At 42.2% G+C, this 18,683-nt stretch overlaps 2 protein-coding genes across 4 annotated transcripts in view; one reads left to right on the top strand and one right to left on the bottom strand.

The window, feature by feature from the left end:
• The window catches only part of ANGPT2 (angiopoietin 2), a 42,244-nt gene extending 34,144 nt beyond the window's left edge, over positions 1 to 8,100 (bottom strand). Inside the window, exon 1 of the mRNA XM_069973442.1 lies at positions 7,615 to 8,100. Within this exon, the coding sequence (XP_069829543.1) occupies positions 7,615 to 7,911 (297 nt within the window). The 5' untranslated portion in view covers positions 7,912 to 8,100. The remainder of the gene's footprint in view (positions 1 to 7,614) is intronic.
• The window catches only part of MCPH1 (microcephalin 1), a 207,842-nt gene that overhangs the window by 129,828 nt on the left and 59,331 nt on the right, over positions 1 to 18,683 (top strand). The gene's annotated exons all lie outside the window — the stretch shown is intronic.

The raw sequence follows: 18,683 nt of genomic DNA, 5'->3' as shown, positions 1-18,683 counted from the left end.
TCCAGCAATGACCATGCCCGGTGAGAGGGGAATGAAAAAAATAAATAACATTCATTTACTTCCTCTACCGCTCCGGTTTCCATTGTGCTGATGCTTCCTGGTTCGGGATGCGACGTATCAGGCCCACTCGGTGTCCCACCACTGAATGCCTGAGCAGGTCTGCTACATAATGTCCCCAGACCCAGAAGCACCCGTTTATTGGGGATCGGAGTATGGCTGGGAGCCAGGGAGGTAAGTAATTGTTTGGGGTTTTTTTACCCCCTCCCATGGAATGGTGCAAAATGTGTCCTTGTCATAAAACCCCCTTTTAATTATGGGGCTTTCAAACATTTCTGATCTCAGAAATTACATAATTTTTTTTTAATTTAGTTTTTCTTACTTTGTACGCAGAAGTTGCCTTTATCTGAAGAAACACAAGTAAATATAAAATTAGGTAATATTTTTAAGGCTTTATACAGTAAGTCTTGTCCTTCGCTATGGTACAGTTGACCGTCCTCTGAATTGAACTATTACACAAGTCCGCAATTCTGTCCGTAAGATCAATGTATTTCAATGGCCCCATTCACACATCCGTAGGTGTGAAGGAGAGACCCAAGTGCCGACTGAAATTCCTCCATGGACACACCATTAGAACTCTATGGGATCTGCAAAATTACGGATCCGCAACGAGTGACTAGATTATGATTAACCTCACTTTTTCATTTTTGCTGATCGGCCAAAAGAATACGAATTTAATAGGGATAGAAAATTGCGGATTGCTAATGAAAGTTTGCGAATTGAAAAATATACGGATGTGTGAATAGCCCCTTACCTGTTCTCGTGACACAAGTCGTATCCAGCTATTCTCAGCGGAGAATAGCCGACTTTTAGTTATCTCTCCTACCTTTACGCTCCACTCTTGTGCTAAAGTGTGAACAGAGTCTGTTAGTTCCATTTCAAGACTTTTCATTGTCTTCAAATGATTGTTTAATGAGCTAAGAGGTTATGTGACATAATTTCTATACTTCAATGGCAATAGGAATGTATGGCATGTTAAATCCATTGGCTAGAGTGCATATCTGTGTTTCGGGAGGAACATGTGTGCTAGATTTAGAAGTACTTTGTATTGTGAAAAATTACTTTATCTAATTATATATTCCATTATAGAAATTTAAACAAACTTTATGTTAGGAGAAGGTTAGCGATATTTATTTATGATGCAAATTTTGGTGCAATTTTAGGCACATGATATATAGAGGCAAAGATTGCCCAAATTTACAATAGAAGTTAAAAATTACCAGGATTGGTAATAAACTAGTCCATCATTTTAATTCCTCTTGACCTACGGCTACAATTGCAACCTGAGGAGTTTCTAAGATGCCCTTAGGTTACAAAAGAATAGCCCGTAAAGTACAGACTAAAAGCAAATTGGTCCTGTAAAATGGAACCAGATGGACCAATTACCGAGGCCGAATTAGGATGGATCACTTTCTAACTGCTTAAAGGTGTTTCATATTGATGGTGCTCATCTAAGTACACGTCTAACCTAATGTTTGCAAAACTGAAAGCACTTAATCTAGTTTTGAAATCTGTTAGTGGGACGGTTCTAAATGTGACCCTGAACATATCTTCAGGCCTTATGTTTCCATCAAGAGCATAAGACCATAGGCTATCAATCTGCTGTTCATAAGTGACGTGTTGCTTTATCTGGGTAGCATTGTGCCGCTCATATTGCCAGCTGTAACCCTATTAATAGTCTCATCCCTTCAAGGGAATGTGTCATCAGAGAATGACTGACTTATTGTTTAAATAATGTTTTTATGTTAAACATATTTTTAAAGAATTTTTGGTGACCTTCTTTTCAAATTTTCTATTTTTCTGTCTATATTATAAAACAATCCTAAAATCTTGCAATTCTCATTATCACCACTGGGGCTAAAACTAAGCCGAGACGTACTGTTGTGTTTGTAGGCTGCTGTAAAGTGATCTACAGAGCATTGCAGCGTCATGTGACACCAATAGATGGCAGAGACCATAGCTGCTCCCTGTGGAATGACCTCTTCAAAGGTCACAGAGCACGCTCAGTAATGTTTTACATTTATCTCAAGGGGACAGGGTCTGTCTATTGTCGTCTATGTCCATGAGTGTTGCTGTAAAGCATGTCACTAAATGCTGTTAAAAGCAGCTCAGGCAAGTCAGCAGCCCCCATAACAATGTACAAAAAGTAAAATAAAATAAAAAATAAATTATAATCAGAAAATAGAAACCGGTCGGAATAAAATAACAAGTTTTAGTATCTGACTCTAATCAGTTAAAGAAAATTTAGGTGACACATTCCTTTAAATTCTCCAGAGTTTCTTCCTGCAGTAGTCATTAGACAACTTTGCGCTATTTGTGCAATTCCCTCGCAACTATTGGATATCATGGCCAATGCAAAATTTATCTACTATATTTGACTTAACCTCCTCCTGCCGCTGCACAGTAAATTAACGTTGTGCAGCCTATGCTTGAAGCTGCAGCGACGTTAATTTACGTTCAAGGATAACACAGGCGCAGAAGCTGCACCTGTGTCATCCACGGCGGGTCTCGGCTATCAGTGATAGCCGGGGACCCGCCGCAACTCTCAGCACCAGAGCACGACCGCAGCATCTATAGGGCTCCAGAAAGAGAATTCTCCCTCTACAGAGGGAGAATTCTCTGTCCAGTGTCCATCAGGGCTCTGCGAAGTGATCACAGATGGAAACAGGAAGCCTGAGGCTTCTGGTTTCCTGGCTACGGAGGCCGGCGGGTGGAAGGAGGGAAGGCAGGGCGCGCGGCCGGGTGCTCTGCCCCCTTCCCTCTCTCCCCTGCCGCTGTCACAAGATTGTGACATGGGCAGGAGACAGAGTAGAGGTGGCAGACATAGGGACATCAGCTTATGGGATCATTATGATCCCATAAGCTAATGTCCAAAAACGACCTGGGCATTGAGGAATCACCTTCAATAAAGGTGATAAAAGAACTTTTATTATGCCATGTGAGGACGGGAGAAGGGCGGCAACTTGTCATTTGGGCGGGGAGCTGCCTGTTACTAGTCACAGCTCTCTGCTTGTCAGCACGCAGTACGAGGATGATTGACAGGCAGAGGGACCCAGTAGTGGCCAATCATCCCCGCACTGCATGCCAACAGGCATAGAGCCGTGACTAGTCACTTGCGGCTCCCTGCCCAGATGACTAGTTGCTGCCCCTCCTCTGGCCTCGCGCTGCATAACTAACTTTATAAAGCTGCAGCCGTGGCTGGGGTATGCTCCGCGAGCTGCACAGTAGATCTATACTCTGCTGCAGGGAACCATATTGGCACAATCGTAGTGACTGGTTCCCTGTAATCACTGACGTTTGGTAAAAACATTGGTAGCAAATACCCAACAATAGATTAATTATTGGGTGTTTAGTCATTATATGTAATAGGTAATGTATTTGTGCAGACAGAAAGGACTTTTTTTTGTCTCTATGACAGATTCTGTAGTTTTAACAGTGACCAAACCAGCCAAAGGACTGTGCCAGGTTTATGGTATAGAGTTGGGTGGCCATGCATGGCCCCTCACCATTATGGTCTATGGGATGTACCATAGGCTGTATCCATGTTTTCTCAGACTCCCTAGGGCTGCATCCATCAGCTTCAGTCACCAGTAATCAAATGCAGAATGATTGGACTTCAGCATGCTCAAGTTATGCTCATCTTTAAGGGTCTGTTCACTACGGAATTTGCGTGGAATTTCAAGCGGAGTCCACAGCGCAAATTCTGTAGTGTGAACGGACCTTTAGAGCAACGTTTCATAGTTTGCTGCACTGGATTTAGCAATTTTCGCCTGTGTGAAAGAATAAATTATAATATATCTTGGGCACAGAAAGGCCACTCTTCCCTTCGTAAAATGCGATGCCCCTATGGGTATGTTTACACTGCCCCCGCCGCGGAATCCTGCCTGCCTCAGTGTCTCTATGGAAGGGCTGGCGCGCCACCACTCTGGGAATGGACATGTAATTTCTTTGAGCGGAGAGCGACGGGAGCGAAGGCGCGCAAGCCATTCCATAGACACTGTGTGACACTGAGGCAGGCGGGATCCCACAGGAGGGGGGGAGCTCCTACACAGAATTCCGCCTGTTTCACTCAGTGTGAACAGGCCCTTCCTGTCCACTTTGTGCAGAGCAGTAAAATATAGAAAATCTTTGCGCGTTGTTTTACAACTTTTCACCGGTCTGCACCTAACGCATTGACCCAGAATTATTCATGTCTTGGACTAGAATGTTTCTGGGTTTTGTCTCTGCAGGCCCTATTCCACGGAACCATTATCGGCCAATAATCGTCCCATGGAATAGAAGGCAACGATCAGCCAACATCGTTCATGTTGAAAAACAAGCGACTGTGATAGCAGCGATATGCTGCTGTCGCTCCGTGAAATAGGAGCGGCGGCAGCAGACCGCCGCTATGCTCTATGAGCTGCCCGGATCTAGCGGTCACCCGGGCAGCTCCCCGCGGCCCCTCCCGCACTCACCCGATCGCAGCCGCCGCGTGGAATAGGGGCTTAAGACGGGCTGTGATTGGTTGTTATCAAACTTCCTTTGTTTTAGGTTGATAAATCTGGCCTATGATGTGTGATATATGTTCTGTGTGTGTATAAGGAGGCAATGGCCGGGCTGCATATGTTTATAAAAGTTGGGAGCCAAAAGCCACAGGACGAGGACCCAAGGGACCACCTACTCGCAGTACCGCTGCTCTAAACCTAATGAACAAGGTTTTTTTTAACCAAGCATAAAACTGCACATTTTTTTATAAGCAGATTTTGTAGCTGTGATCGGGAGGACAACACTCTTGTTGTATTCGCCATGAGAATATTTCCTCTGTGGACCTTCAGTGAACCCTGCTGCTTGTATCCATTTACATGACCCTCGTGTGACAATCATAAACATGATTTATTATCTTGCACTCTTAGTACTGTACAGACTGTATTTTCTTTCTAATCAGTATGAGACGTGGTAAAGGGTGACTTCACAGGGGCCACAAGGGACGTGTTCTGCATCTGTAGCCTCCATGGTAAAGCGGACTGAGACTCAATCAGCAACAGCTGGACCACTCACTCACCTGTGTGGGTGGTCAAGTGCTACCTATTCTTTAGTATTTCTGTGTCCTCCAAGCATACTGTTAGGGTCCTATTATGGTGCGTTCACACGGAACTGATTATCGTTCGAATTTTCGCGATAATCGGCTCATGTAAACACAGCTAACGATCAAGCAACGAGCGAAAAAGCGTTCATTTTGATCTTTCAACATTTTCTCACATTGTCGTTGGTCGTTCGCTAAAAAGTGACAGATCACTTTGTGTAAACAGACTTTTACTGATTCATCCAATGTGTGAGTTGGGCTTAAGCAATCTTAAAACGATCGCAATAACGATTTTTCCAAACGATATATCGTTCCATCTAAACCCTGATCGCTATAAAAAAAAACACAACGTTACATCAAAATCGTTAATCGTTCGATTGGGCGAATTATCGCTCCGTGTAAGCGCAACATTAGTCAAAGTGATTTTCCAGATTGTTTCGTTAACTTGAAATGGTTCACCACATTACACAGAACGATAGTTGTTATTTACCATAGTTACGATTGTTTACTCCATCTGATCCCAGCAAAAGAAGGAACGATGTGCAATTACACCGAACGATTAGTGAACGAATGCGGAATCACAACGAACGATTTACAATGATTTTAGGGTCAGATCGAAATGAACGATTAACAACACACGAACGATTTTTCGATCGTTGCCTGTCATTACACAGGACGATCATTGTTTAAATTCAAACGATATAACGATTTTCTGCACGATAATCGTCTCATGTAATAGAGTCCTTAGGCTCTGGGGCAAGGCAGGAAAGTTACAGCATACTGGACCCCTTTAATAAAGAGCATCTATACAGGGCTCGGTGTGATGTCACCAATTGGCCACTTTTCTAAATCCGGCAATTGGGTAATTACAGCCTCTACCATCTGATTGGCTGAGGGCCGCCGCCTGGTTGCCTCCATGGCACGTGCATTTCAGCATCAGTCGCCTCCGCTTATAGATGCTCTTCACAAATAGCGGGCACTATGTGAAACTCCACTTTTGACCTATAAATACAGATTCAGTTCACTTTCTCATTTACCTGCTGGGTATGATGGGCGCCGCTATGTACAGACATGTGCTAAGTCATGCCAAATGACAACCCATTCTGCTGCATCTGTGACGTACTGGAGAATTTCACAGTATTTTCCCAATATACTGTTCTTTGACTTGTCTCCGTACCGTCCTGCAGGACACATCCCAGTCCTCCAGCACAATCCAGGTCCGCTGCTAGGAGCCTCTGTTTTGTGAATGAACGACTCGCAGAGGCTGTAAAGCTAATGGGGATGGTGACATCCATTCACAGATCGCTGAGCCCTGTCTTTGGCTATGTTCACACACAGTATTTTGGTCAGTGTTTTCTCAAACAAAACCTGGAGTGGGTTAAAAACACAGAAGCTGTGCAAATCTATTTTTTTTTTCTGTTTATTTCTTATTATGTCTATTATTTATTCTGCGGTATCAGTATTACTCCTGATTTTGGTTGGAAGAAAAAAGAAAACTGACGGAAATACTGTGTGTGAACATAGCCTTAGAATCGATTTAACTTCAATTTCCCTAATACCAGCGCCTTATAATAATAACAATAATAATAATATTATTATTTCTAATACAATATTTATAATAATAATGATAATATTTCTATTCCACAGCACTTTATTCTCTATATTATATTATCCGAATAGCATTCTATGGTATATCTGACTGTTAGTACATTTGATATCACCAATTTTTTTTTTTTTATGGACAAATTCTCCGATTTTTGTTTTCTTACAAAAAATTGCAGTAAAATTAGTAAAAAAAAAAAAAATTGTTTTCTTACATACAATTAGTAACATTATAGTAAAATTAATTTTATTAAAAAAAAAAAAAAATAATATATATATATATATATATATATATATATATATATATATATATACACATACACACACACACACACACACACACACACACACACACACACACATACACATTCTGCCACCAGTGATTCCTGATCCCAGACAGTTCTACCCCCAGCTTGCTCCTGTACCCCCTTGGAGTCACTCTGTGCAATAAGTGGCCACTTACACAGTCTCGCTTCATTTATCTCCAAGTTAGATAACTCCCGTGTCTTAAAATTAGCTTGTATAGTAATTATAGTAGAACACATTATACAGCTGACCCTGCACACTGTAATTTCCACTGCCCTGCATTTAGTCCTATCATATCAGATGGTTGCCACTGAACTGTAATGTAATATAATATAATAATATTATATAATGAACTGTAATTATATATATATATATATATATATATATATATATATGTTAGATTACATCCTGTAAAGAAGACATAGTAAGTTTACATTTGTTATATTGTGGAATTATTATTTTTTCTGCTAAAATATTATGCGTACGTGATAGTAAAACGATACATTCAGCTCTGCTCCATCTAATAGTTCTTAGAATAACAGAATAACATATCAGTCCCATTACGTAATGCTCTTATTCCGGCTTACCTTCAGAAGCCACTGTGTGTTGTTCTGCATGATGTTCTCTAAAAGCTGTAATCTCTGCACAGAATCGTCATAGTCCAGAGGAGCATCCCTTTGGACGGAGTTGGACACGTAGGGACTGGCGGGCGCGTTGCGGCAGTTGTCCACCTCCGGCAGGAGGAAGGTGTAGCTGCACGCCCCATGCTGCACCTGATATTGCTTCTTCCCTGGACTCTCCACAGCTTTCCGATTTGTTGCCAGACTCTCATCAGAGCTCCACAAGACCACCAGCAGCATCGTAATAGAAGACAGCCACATCATGACTTAATATTAGGATGATAGAAAATTATTTAAAAAAAAAAAATCCTTTAAAAAATTTTTTTTTTCAAAGCTAATAAACACAGGATTGAAGTTATATGAAATGTGCAAACAAAATGAAGCCGGTGTTGGTATTTCCAGATGAAAGCTGTGTTGCTTTTGGGTGAGAGATTTGGAGCCTGAAGTACTTAGTCTGTAACAGTGAGCAGATGACATGTGCACAGCCTGGACGGACCACCCCTCTGCTGCCATAGGGGGGAGCTGGCCCAAACCACGCCTGCTCATGGCTTTAGAGGGACTCTTACTAGAGACCCTGGGGAACGTTAGATGAAAATGTCTAACAACCTGATCGCTTCTCTCCGCTGAGCTGTAATATAGAGGAAGACAGCCACTTCCCTTAGGCTGAAAGTAATGGAGAATCCAGAGCAGTCCAGGGTCAGGAAGCCAATATACTGAACAACACAGCCGAGAAGCAGAAAGCGTTCTGGAGAGCCGAGCGATGGATCAACTAGTATCTGTCCACTAACTCTGCTGGGGGGAACAGAGTTCCTGCTCTTCATAGAGCCTTTGCAGAAGTGTACAAATATATATTTATTATTTTATTTCTTTATTAAGCGTCCTTGATTCCAGAGCAATAAGGGGTTAAAAACCAGAACAGTACAAGATCAAAACACATTACACAAAGATAAATGGCGGACTGGTACATAGAGAAAGAGGACACTGCCCCCGTATGTGTGTGTGTGTATGTATGTATATATATATATATATATATATATATATATATATATATGGCTATGCCTTCACATTTCTGCAATGCATCATCCTGGACCACTCCAACACTTACCACAGGTAATATAAGGCCTCGTTCACACGTTTAGTAATATTTCTGGGCTATAAAACCTTCCGCTATATATTCCTCAGTGATCTGTAGAAAATCATCTGTATTTACATCCGTAATTGCATCAGTTTCCGCATCCATTTCCGTAAAATGTTCATAGTACTAGTATGCATAGATTTGATACTTGTTTTTTATGGACATCATGAATGTCACGAATCCCATAGACTTCTATTGGTAATCTGTACCGCAATCACAATCTGCACTAGGACATCTCCTTTTTTAAAAACAAAAATAAAAACACGGCCCGTGTTAACAGCCCACTATAAATCAATGTGCTCTAAGTTGAACCGTGATTACGGACAAGTTTAGGGGACGTGTGAATAAGGCCTAAGATGCAGTATCTGATAGTAACAGTTACCCACAATAGGTCCTGAGACTCCATTTTTGCACCCCAAAACAGTTCATGTTGATATAAAGCTAGCCCCACGCAGCACATAATAAACAAAATTTTTTGTTACTTTGAACAGAACAATGAAAGTGTATGTACTCCAGTAATAATCTATGGATTGCAGAGTAATAACAATAATACATAAAGTATATTACAAGGACCATTTTCTGATAAGTGATGTGGTATATAGGAGAATCAGTCATAGTCAGGCAATGGTCGGCCAGTAAGTTGCAGGAATGCAGCAGCCCAGAGTTTACACATCCTCTGCTCGGCTTCTCCCTTCTCGTCTGTCCCCCCTCCCTCCTACTACACAGACATGTATATCTTCATCTCTACATGAGACTGTGGAGGAGGCCACACCATTGTACTACAGTATATGCTCTTCCTGCATTAGGCTTGACCTATCCTAGGACAGTCACTGTTTATCTTATGTTTCAGTCTTAAAGGAGACGTAGTTTCTAGACAACCCCTTCCCATTCGTCCATGTTAGATGAACCCAGTCTATGACAGAATAATATGGGTGGCCATTCCTTTAAATTCTTTATAAATAGAGATGAGCGAACCAGTCCGAGGTTTGGGTTTATAGGAACCCGAACCATCAACATTTGAATCCCGCTGTCTTTCCGTTCTGTGGGGAAGGTGGAGACAGCTGGAAGGAATACAGCCTAGTGGGGGGAGAAATTTTCATATTAACTTGTCTCAAAGTTATATAAATTACTTCCATTTAAAAAGTAAAAAGTCTTCCAGTACTTATCAGCTGTTGTATGTCTTGCAGGAAGTGGTGTATTCTCTCCAGTCTGACAGTGCTCTCTGCTGCAACCTCTGTCCATGTCAGGAACTGTCCAGAGCAGTAGCAAATCCTCATAGAAAACGTCTCCTGCTCTGGACAGTTCCTGACATGGACAGAGGTGGCAGCAGAGAGCACTGTGTCAGACTGGGAAGAAAACACCACTTCCTGCATGACATACAGCAGCTGATAAGCACTGGAAGACTGGAGATTTGTGAATAGATGTAACTTACAAATCTGTATAACTTTCTTGACACCAGTTGATATGCAAACGTAAGTCAATATGGAGGGGAGAAAAGCAGGGCTATACAAAACATCCTGCAATCTTCTCTCACTAAGCTCTCAGATAAGCACTGACCTTTCTGACCTGTGAATCCAGCGTTTTATGTGCTCAGACAGTCTCCAAACAGCTGCTACTCTGCTCTCCCTGCTCACTCATCCCCCTCGGCCCCTCCCTCCTCCATAGGTTATAATTGCCTCAACAAACCCATCTTCATTTTGATCCTCTGTGATATAATGCCTGATAATAAGCAGATAAGAAGAGTGTGTGTGGGTGGGTGAGCAGCTTTTTGAGTACAGAAAGAGGAGCAGGATTATGGCTAGTTGGGGCAATAATAAATCATTTGATTTGTCATTGCCCAAACTAACCAGAAACCTGCTCCACACTGATGATGGACAAATAACCTGAAAAAGCTGTCTGTGGATGGATGCCTGCCTTGGCAAGCCCTTGTCACCCTGAGTTAGACTTTGACACAAAAGGGGCCACCCTGGTGTTTCCCTATTTATGTTCCAATACTCGCAACTAGGGTCCGCTCTTAATTAACGATCAAAGACTCGCAAACAATTTTTTGACGGTTGCCTGCAATTACACAGGACGATTGTCGTTTAAATTTGAACGATATATTGATTTTCCGCTCGATAATCGTCCCATGTGATAGGGCCCTAACCCAAGCGTGTTGGAACTTTACTCAGCTCTATAGAAGACCTATTTACGCTGCACCAGTCCACCTGTGGTTAGAGTGCAGACCTGCTTTTCACACTGGCTTATAAGCATTTGACAATGGAGACTTTTCTACCCACAGGTTCCTAAGAGTTACTATGACTTTGGCGCATGTTCTTCCCCCAGACCTTTCCATGGAGCGGTGTTTACTGATCTGACATGTTGAATGGTGTTACTTGTACATTATCAAATGTTCTAGCGGCTCCTAATGACCTATTCACAGCCCTGTCATGTTACTACAAGCTATTCAGCTCCGCTCTTGGGCTATTTTCAGGCTTCTTATCACATTGAAGTGAAGTTAAATTTCAGAATTTTATCTGTAATAGGAAACTCCAGACAAAGTCCCGGAGGGGGTCGCTTTGGGAAAGCCGGCATCTTAGAAGCAAATGTATTATAATGATTATTGCCAAGTCTATAAGTACTAAAAGATCAATGACAAATCAGTGATCAAAACTTATTGTACAGTTTTTTTTTCACGTTATTAGTAAGGACCGTATTACCCGAGACGATAATTGTGCGAAAAATCGCTATATCTTTCGAGTTTAAACGATAATGGTTCTGTGTAATTGCAGGCATTGATCGAAAAATCGTTTGTGTGTCGTTGATTGTTGATTTAGATATGAACCTAAAATTATCGTTAATCGTTCGCTGTAATTCCACATTCGTTCGCTCAAGTTCCGCATTTTTTCACTAATCGTTAAATTTAATTGCACATTGTTCATTGTTTTGCTGGGATCAGATCGAAAAAAAGATCGTAGTAACGATTGTAACTTTGGACCATCGTTCTGTGTAATATAGTAAACGATTTCAGGTTAAGGTTAAACAATCTCTTTTGAGATCGTTAATCGTTAAAAATCCCTTCATGTAATAGGACCCTAATGGTGCATTTACACGGAGCGATTATCGTTCGAAATTTCACAATAACGATCGCATTTGAGCGAATACAGTGAACAATCAAGCGACGAGTATATATATATATATATATATATATATATATATATATATACCAACAAAACACAACAATCACTGAACTCAGGGAGAACAGTGAAAAATTCCAATGGAGTACTCATTTACGGGTCTCCATTGATTGTCCCATACAAAATTTGAATATGCAAAAAAGGGGTCCGTGGAGCTTCAGTTACGAGTCTCAAAACACGGGAATAGCCAGATATCCCTCTCTCCAGAGAAGGAAGCCCATTGCCAAGGGGCGCCTCCTAGTGGGGAGAGCACCAAACCACCCTGATACGTAGTCCCTCAGGTCCTCACTCTGTAGCGAGCTTTGGGACCTAAATAGGGAAACACCAGGGTGGCCCCTGGAATTTTTCACTGTTCTCCCTGAGTTCAGTGATTGTTGTGTTTTGTCCCAGTAGCCAGAATCCTGCTCCACACTGACGAGGGGCAAATACCCCGAAACTGCAGTCTGTGGATGGATGCCTAGCCTTGGTAACCCTTGTCTTATGTCGTTATACTCGCCACAGAGTTAGACTTTGACTCACAGGGGCCACCCTGGTGTTTCCCTATTTAGGTCCCAAAGCTCGCTACAGAGTGAGGACCTGAGGGACTACGTATCAGGGTGGTTTGGTGCTCTCCCCACTAGGAGGCACCCCTTGGCAATGGGCTTCCTTCTCTGGAGAGAGGGATATCTGGCTATTCCCGTGTTTTGAGACTCGTAACTGAGGCTCCACGGTCCCCTTTTTTGCATATATATATATATATATATATATATACACTACCGTTCAAAAGTTTGGGGTCACCCAAACAATTTTTTGTTTTCCATGAAAAGTCACACCATACGTTGTGAAATGAATAGAAAATAGAGACAAGACATTGACAAGGTTAGAAATAATGATTTGTATGTGAAATAACATTGTTCTTCCATCACACTTTGCTTTCGTCACAGAATCCACCTTTTGCAGCAATTCCAGCATTGCACACCTTTGGCATTCTAGCTATTAATCTGTTGGGGTAAGCTGGAGAAATTGCCCCCCACGCTTCTAGAAGCAGCTCCCACAAGTTGGATTGGTTGGATGGGCACTTCTGGCGTACCATACGGTCCAGCTGCTCCCACAACAGCTCAATGGGGTGGTGATCTGGTGACTGCGCTGGCCACTCCATTACCTATGATAGAATACCAGCTGCTGCTTCTGCTGGAAATAGTTCTTGCACAATTTGGAGGTGTGTTTAAGGTCATTGTCCTGTTGTAGGATGATATTGGCTCCAATCAAGCGCTGTCCACTGGGTATGGCATGGCAGTGCAGAGTGATAGCCTTCCTTATTCAGAATCCCTTTTACCCTGTACAAATCTCCCACCTTACCAGCACCAACCCCAGACCATCACATGACCTCCACCATGTATAACAGATGGCGTCAGGCATTCTTCCAGCATCTTTTCATTTCTTCTGCGTCTCACAAATGTTCTTCTTTGTGATCCAAACACCTCAAACTTGGATTCATCCGTCCACAACACTTTTTTCCAGTCTTCCTCTGTCCAATGTCTGTGTTCTTTTGCCCATCTTAATCTTTTTCTTTTATTGGCCAGTCTCAGATATGGCTTTTTCTTTGCCACTCTGCCCTGAAGGCCAAAATCCCGCAGCCGCCTCTTCACTGTAGATGTTGACACTGGTGTTTTGCAGGTACTATTTAATGAAGATGCCAGTTGGGGACCTGTGAGGCGTCTGTTTCTCAAACTAGAGACTCTAATGTGCTTATCTTCTTGCTTAGTTGTGCAACGCGGCCTCCCACTTCTTTTTCTACTCTGGTTAGAGCCTGTTTGTGCTGTCCTCTGAAGGGAGTAGTACACACCGTTGTAGGAAATCTTCAATTTCTTAGCAATTTCTCACATGGAATATCCTTCATTTCTAAGAACAAGAATAGACTGTCGAGTTTCAGATAAAAGTTCTCTTTTTCTGGCCATATTCAGCGTTTAATTGACCCCACAAATGTGACGCTCCAGAAACACAATCTGCTCAAAGGAAGGTCAGTTTTGTAGCTTCTGTAACGAGCTAGACCGTTTTCAGATGTGTGAACATGATTGCACAAGGGTTTTTTTAATCATCAATTAGCCTTCTGAGCCAATGAGCAAACACATTGTACCATTAGAAGACTGGAGTGATAGTTGTTGGAAATGGGCCTCTATACACCTATGTAGATATTGAACCAAAAACCAGACATTTGCAGCTAGAATAGTCATTTACCACATTAGCAATGTATAGAGTGTATTTGTTTAAAGTTAGGACTAGTTTAAAGTTATCTTCATTGAAAAGTACAGTGCTTTTCCTTCAAAAATAAGGACATTTCAATGTGACCCCAAACTTTTGAACGGCAGTGTATGTATATATATATATCTATATCAATATATATATATATATATATATATATATATATATATATATATATATATATATATATATATATATATTAAAAAGAAGTCAATCCTGGTGTTTTCCTCCCTCTTTTGGTTTCATCAAACGGGAAAACTATTGTTATATTGTTTATTTTAATTGATCGGACAATTACGCACACTACGGTATATAACATGTTTGTTTCTTTAATTATTTTTACGTTTTATTTATATAATGGGAAAGGGAGGGGGATTTGAAAATTTATTGGGGGAGGGGCTGTCTCACATTTTTAAAAATCAATTCATTGCATAGCATTGATCAGTGTAATTTGTGAACTTCTCATAGAGCCTGACAGCGTCAGACTCTGAGAAGACCGAAGATCAGACTGCAGGGAGGTGAGTAGCACACCTCCGTCAGTCTAGGAAAGCGATCGGGACCCCCGCGTTCACGCTGCAGGGCTCCCGATTGATAAGTGACAGGAGATGCCCCTGTCATCCAGGTACGTCCAGGATCATCTGGTGACAGGCGGCTGTGGCGTACTCATACGTCCAAGGTTGTCTAGGGGGTAAGTCTCCTTCCCCCAGTTCTCAGCTGCTGCTTTTTGCTGAAGACACAAAAACTGTGTGTGAGCTTTTCTCTGTCTCCCCCTCCCCCGCTTCATAAATGGCTGCTGTACACAAGTCCCTCTTTGCAACTTTGTAGCAATTTTGTAATACTTGGAAGGTTAATTACAATGAGTCCATTAGCAACTTGACCTCAGATTAACCCTCCCAGCATTACAAAGAAGCGATAAAGCCTGTCAGGGACTTGTTTACATCAGCTGTCGCAGAAAAGTCTGAGTTTATGGAACATGTGAATGAGCCCTTAAAAAGTTATTCCCATCTCATCTAATTAGTCTGACTTGTAGGTCAGTAGGTCATCTGCAAAGAGTTTGTGGGTTCTCTCCGTGTTTGCTTGGGTTTCCTCCCACACCTAAAAACATACAGATAGATGAATTTAGATTGTGAGCCCTAATGTTCCTGTGTCTGTCCAGTGCCAGATCGCTGTTCCGGGACCCCTGCCAGCCTCCGGGATCATCTTCTCGGCCAACGGCACAATCTGGCAGATGGACAGCCTGCTCAGCCAGTCAGTGACTTGGGTAGGATGCCACTCCAGTCACTGATTGGCTGAATGGGCTGTCCATCAGCCGTCATCACAACTTGGGGGAAAATGCCTTCTGGCGGGGGTCCCGAGGTCAGGCTACGCATTGCGGGCACAGGGAGAGGTTAGATATCAATCTATTTTCTTCTCTGCCACCTGACAAAAGTTTGATATGGCCGGACTTCTCCTTTAAAGAGGTACTCCATGCTAGGTGTATTTTTAGTGTATGGCCGGGGAGGGGGTGGATATAGATGCCACCGGTCACTTACCTCCCCGGTTCCAGCGCCAAGTCCCGGATTGCGCCGCCCCGTTCTCCCGTCCCGCTACCGATTCCTGGTCTGAGCTGTGGCTTGAGACGTGATGTTTCAAGGCAGCTCAGCCATTCAGCGGCTAAGGCGGGACCCCGTTGAATGGCTAAGCTGCCTTGAGACATCACGTCTCGGCACAATCCGGGAACTGGCGCTGGAACCGGGGAGGTAAGTGACCGGCAGCGTCTATATCCATACCCTCCCTGGCCATACACTAAAAAAAAACCTAGCATGGATTACCCCTTTTAATATTGCAGTAAGCCTCTGTAAAATGAAAGCTGAGCTGTGACATAAACCAGACAGTGATTCCTGCACAGTCCTACCTTGAAGTTGCCATTGAAATCAATGGGAGCCTTATGACAAAAGCCTGCCAGCTGACCCCGGTTCATATACAATCAAGCTTGCCCATACTCAGATATTCTGTACCAAAGTACATTGATTACATAGGATTATGGTGTGTTTACACGAAACGATAATTGGCCCGATCGTACGATTAACGATGTTGGAGTAACGTTTTGTTTTTTTTCAGAACAATCAGCATTTAGACGGAACGATACATCGTACGGAAAATTTGTTTTGCGATCGCTTAAGCCTATCTCACACATTGGTAAAATCGGCGAACGACTGTTTACAAGGAACGATCTGCCATTTTTTTGCGAACGACGATTTGAGAACATGTTGTAAGAGCAAAATGAACGATTTCTCGTTCGTCGTTTGATCGTTCGCTGCGTTTACTTGTACGATTATCGTAGCTTTGTTTGATAGATTGGCAAAAAATGACCTACTACCACCAAAACGCCTGATACCTGACCTACAAGATGGCTGCCCCACTATCTGTACCCATGCTCTCAGCTACTGGTTATACATTCCAGGACACAGAAGGATATATCTGGTAGAGAGAACTCTTGTCTGTGTTTTTCTTTGCTCCCGTCTCCTGTACACGGTGTCCTCCCTCTGCCCCCGGGCATCCAGCTCTTGTGGCATGGAGTGTAAACACTTTGTAGAGTGCTATTCTGGGGCCACTTATATAGAAGATAATAAAAACTAGTGTTTTGAGGTTTTGTCTGCCCACTGGTGAGAAGGAAACCAGACATGTTGGATTCCCCTGGGAATACATGACGTGCTAGTATGGGAGCCTCTGTCATCTGAAGAGCATACTGACAGCTAGACTAGAAGATAAGACTGCTGGGGAGTGCACGAGACGGTCCTAAATAAACACGACTAGCACGGAACCTTTGTCACCAAAGTCATTTGTTTTTTTTGGCATAGAACAAACTACCAATACCAAATGACTTGTGTTCTTATAATTAAAGGGGTAATTCACAACAAAAATTCTTTCAAATAAACTGGTGCCAGAGAGTGTTAATTTACTTCTATTAAAAAATCTCAAGTCTTCCAGTACTTATCATCTGCTGTTTGTCATGCAGGAAGCGGTGTATTCTTTTTAGTCTGACACAGTGCTCTCTGCTGCCACCTCTGTCCATGTCAGGAACTGTCCAGAGCAGTAGCAAATCCCCATAGAAAACCTCTCCTCCTCTCCAGACTGGAAAGAATACACCACTTCCGGCAGGACATACAGCAGCTGATAAGTACGGCAAGACTTTATATTTTTTTTTAATAGAAGTAAGTTACAAATCTCTGTCATTTTCTGGCAACAATTGATTTAAAGGAAAAATCTCGCCCATGTAAATGCAACATTGCTCATTTCCATAGAGAAAAATGGGATTTCCGACTGCCCGTGCACACTGTGGAAATTTCCGTCCGGAATTCTGCGCGGAATCCACTTGCATCCCGCTCGGATTCCGCTCAAATTCAGTTCCTATTCTGCCAGAGCAGAATAGGCAAAGAATTTCAAGCAGAAATCTTTCAGCTACAATTCTGAAAGAATTACTCAGTGTGCATATACCCTCGCGGGCAGGGTCCTCTTCCCCCATGTACCTGACTGCCATTTACCTTCATGTAATGTGTTTTTGATCTTGTATTGTTTCAGTTTGTTACCCCATCTATTGTATAGCACTCTGGAACTAAGGGCACTTTATAAATAAATAAATAACAATAAAATAATAATAGTAAGGAAATATCAGCTATACAGTCTGAACAAGGCCTAATCGTGTGGGCTAAAGCACACGCTGGTGTATGGAATAGCTACCGCCTGGCTCTGTGATATTTCGATTTCATCATAACTTGGCATGTAGCGGATATCAGGTCTTAAAATGTCGGCTCCATAATGAATTGTTCAGCGTTTACCCTAATCTCATGTTATCTGTTCACTTTTATTCAAACAGTGCGCCTTCCCTAGAACATAAAACAGGCTATAATCAGACATGACAAGCACTTGAGCCTTGAACAAAACCAGCATTTTCAGCATACCAGCATGCTTTACTTCCACTGGTTCTTGCAGTGAAGAAAAAAAAAAAAAAAAAAAAAAAAAGCGGATTATTTAAAGCTCGATAAGGATGTTTACTGAGATAGATATACAGTTCTGTTCTGCTTAGCGAGCCGTCACCGTGCACCGTCTTGTCAGAACACATCTTCTATACGGTATATTTATGTTGGTAGTTTAACCTTCAGCACCCTACATTTTTTGGAGAATTTAGAACACACAACTTTACAAGACAAGCGGCTTTTATACTGTAAATACACTTACAAGAAGTCATTTATAATATGTGTCATCAAATAAGAACACGTCATCAGTGTACGAGTGGGATGACCTCTTCAAAGGTCACATAGTGCGCTCAATGATGTTTCACATTCATCGCAAGGGAGAAGAGTCTGTCTATTGTCGTCTATGTCCATGAGTCTTGCTGGAAAGCATGTCACTAAATGCTGTTAAGAGCAGCCCAGGCAATATGGCAGCCCCCATAACAAAGTACAAAAATTTAAATAAAAGAAAAAAATTAAGTCAGAAAAAGG

Source organism: Dendropsophus ebraccatus, chromosome 6 (assembly GCF_027789765.1).
Source record: "Dendropsophus ebraccatus isolate aDenEbr1 chromosome 6, aDenEbr1.pat, whole genome shotgun sequence".
NCBI lineage: Eukaryota > Metazoa > Chordata > Amphibia > Anura > Hylidae > Dendropsophus > Dendropsophus ebraccatus.
The sequence above is the reverse complement of the archived record's forward strand: the minus strand, read 5'-3'. Positions and strand labels throughout refer to the sequence as shown.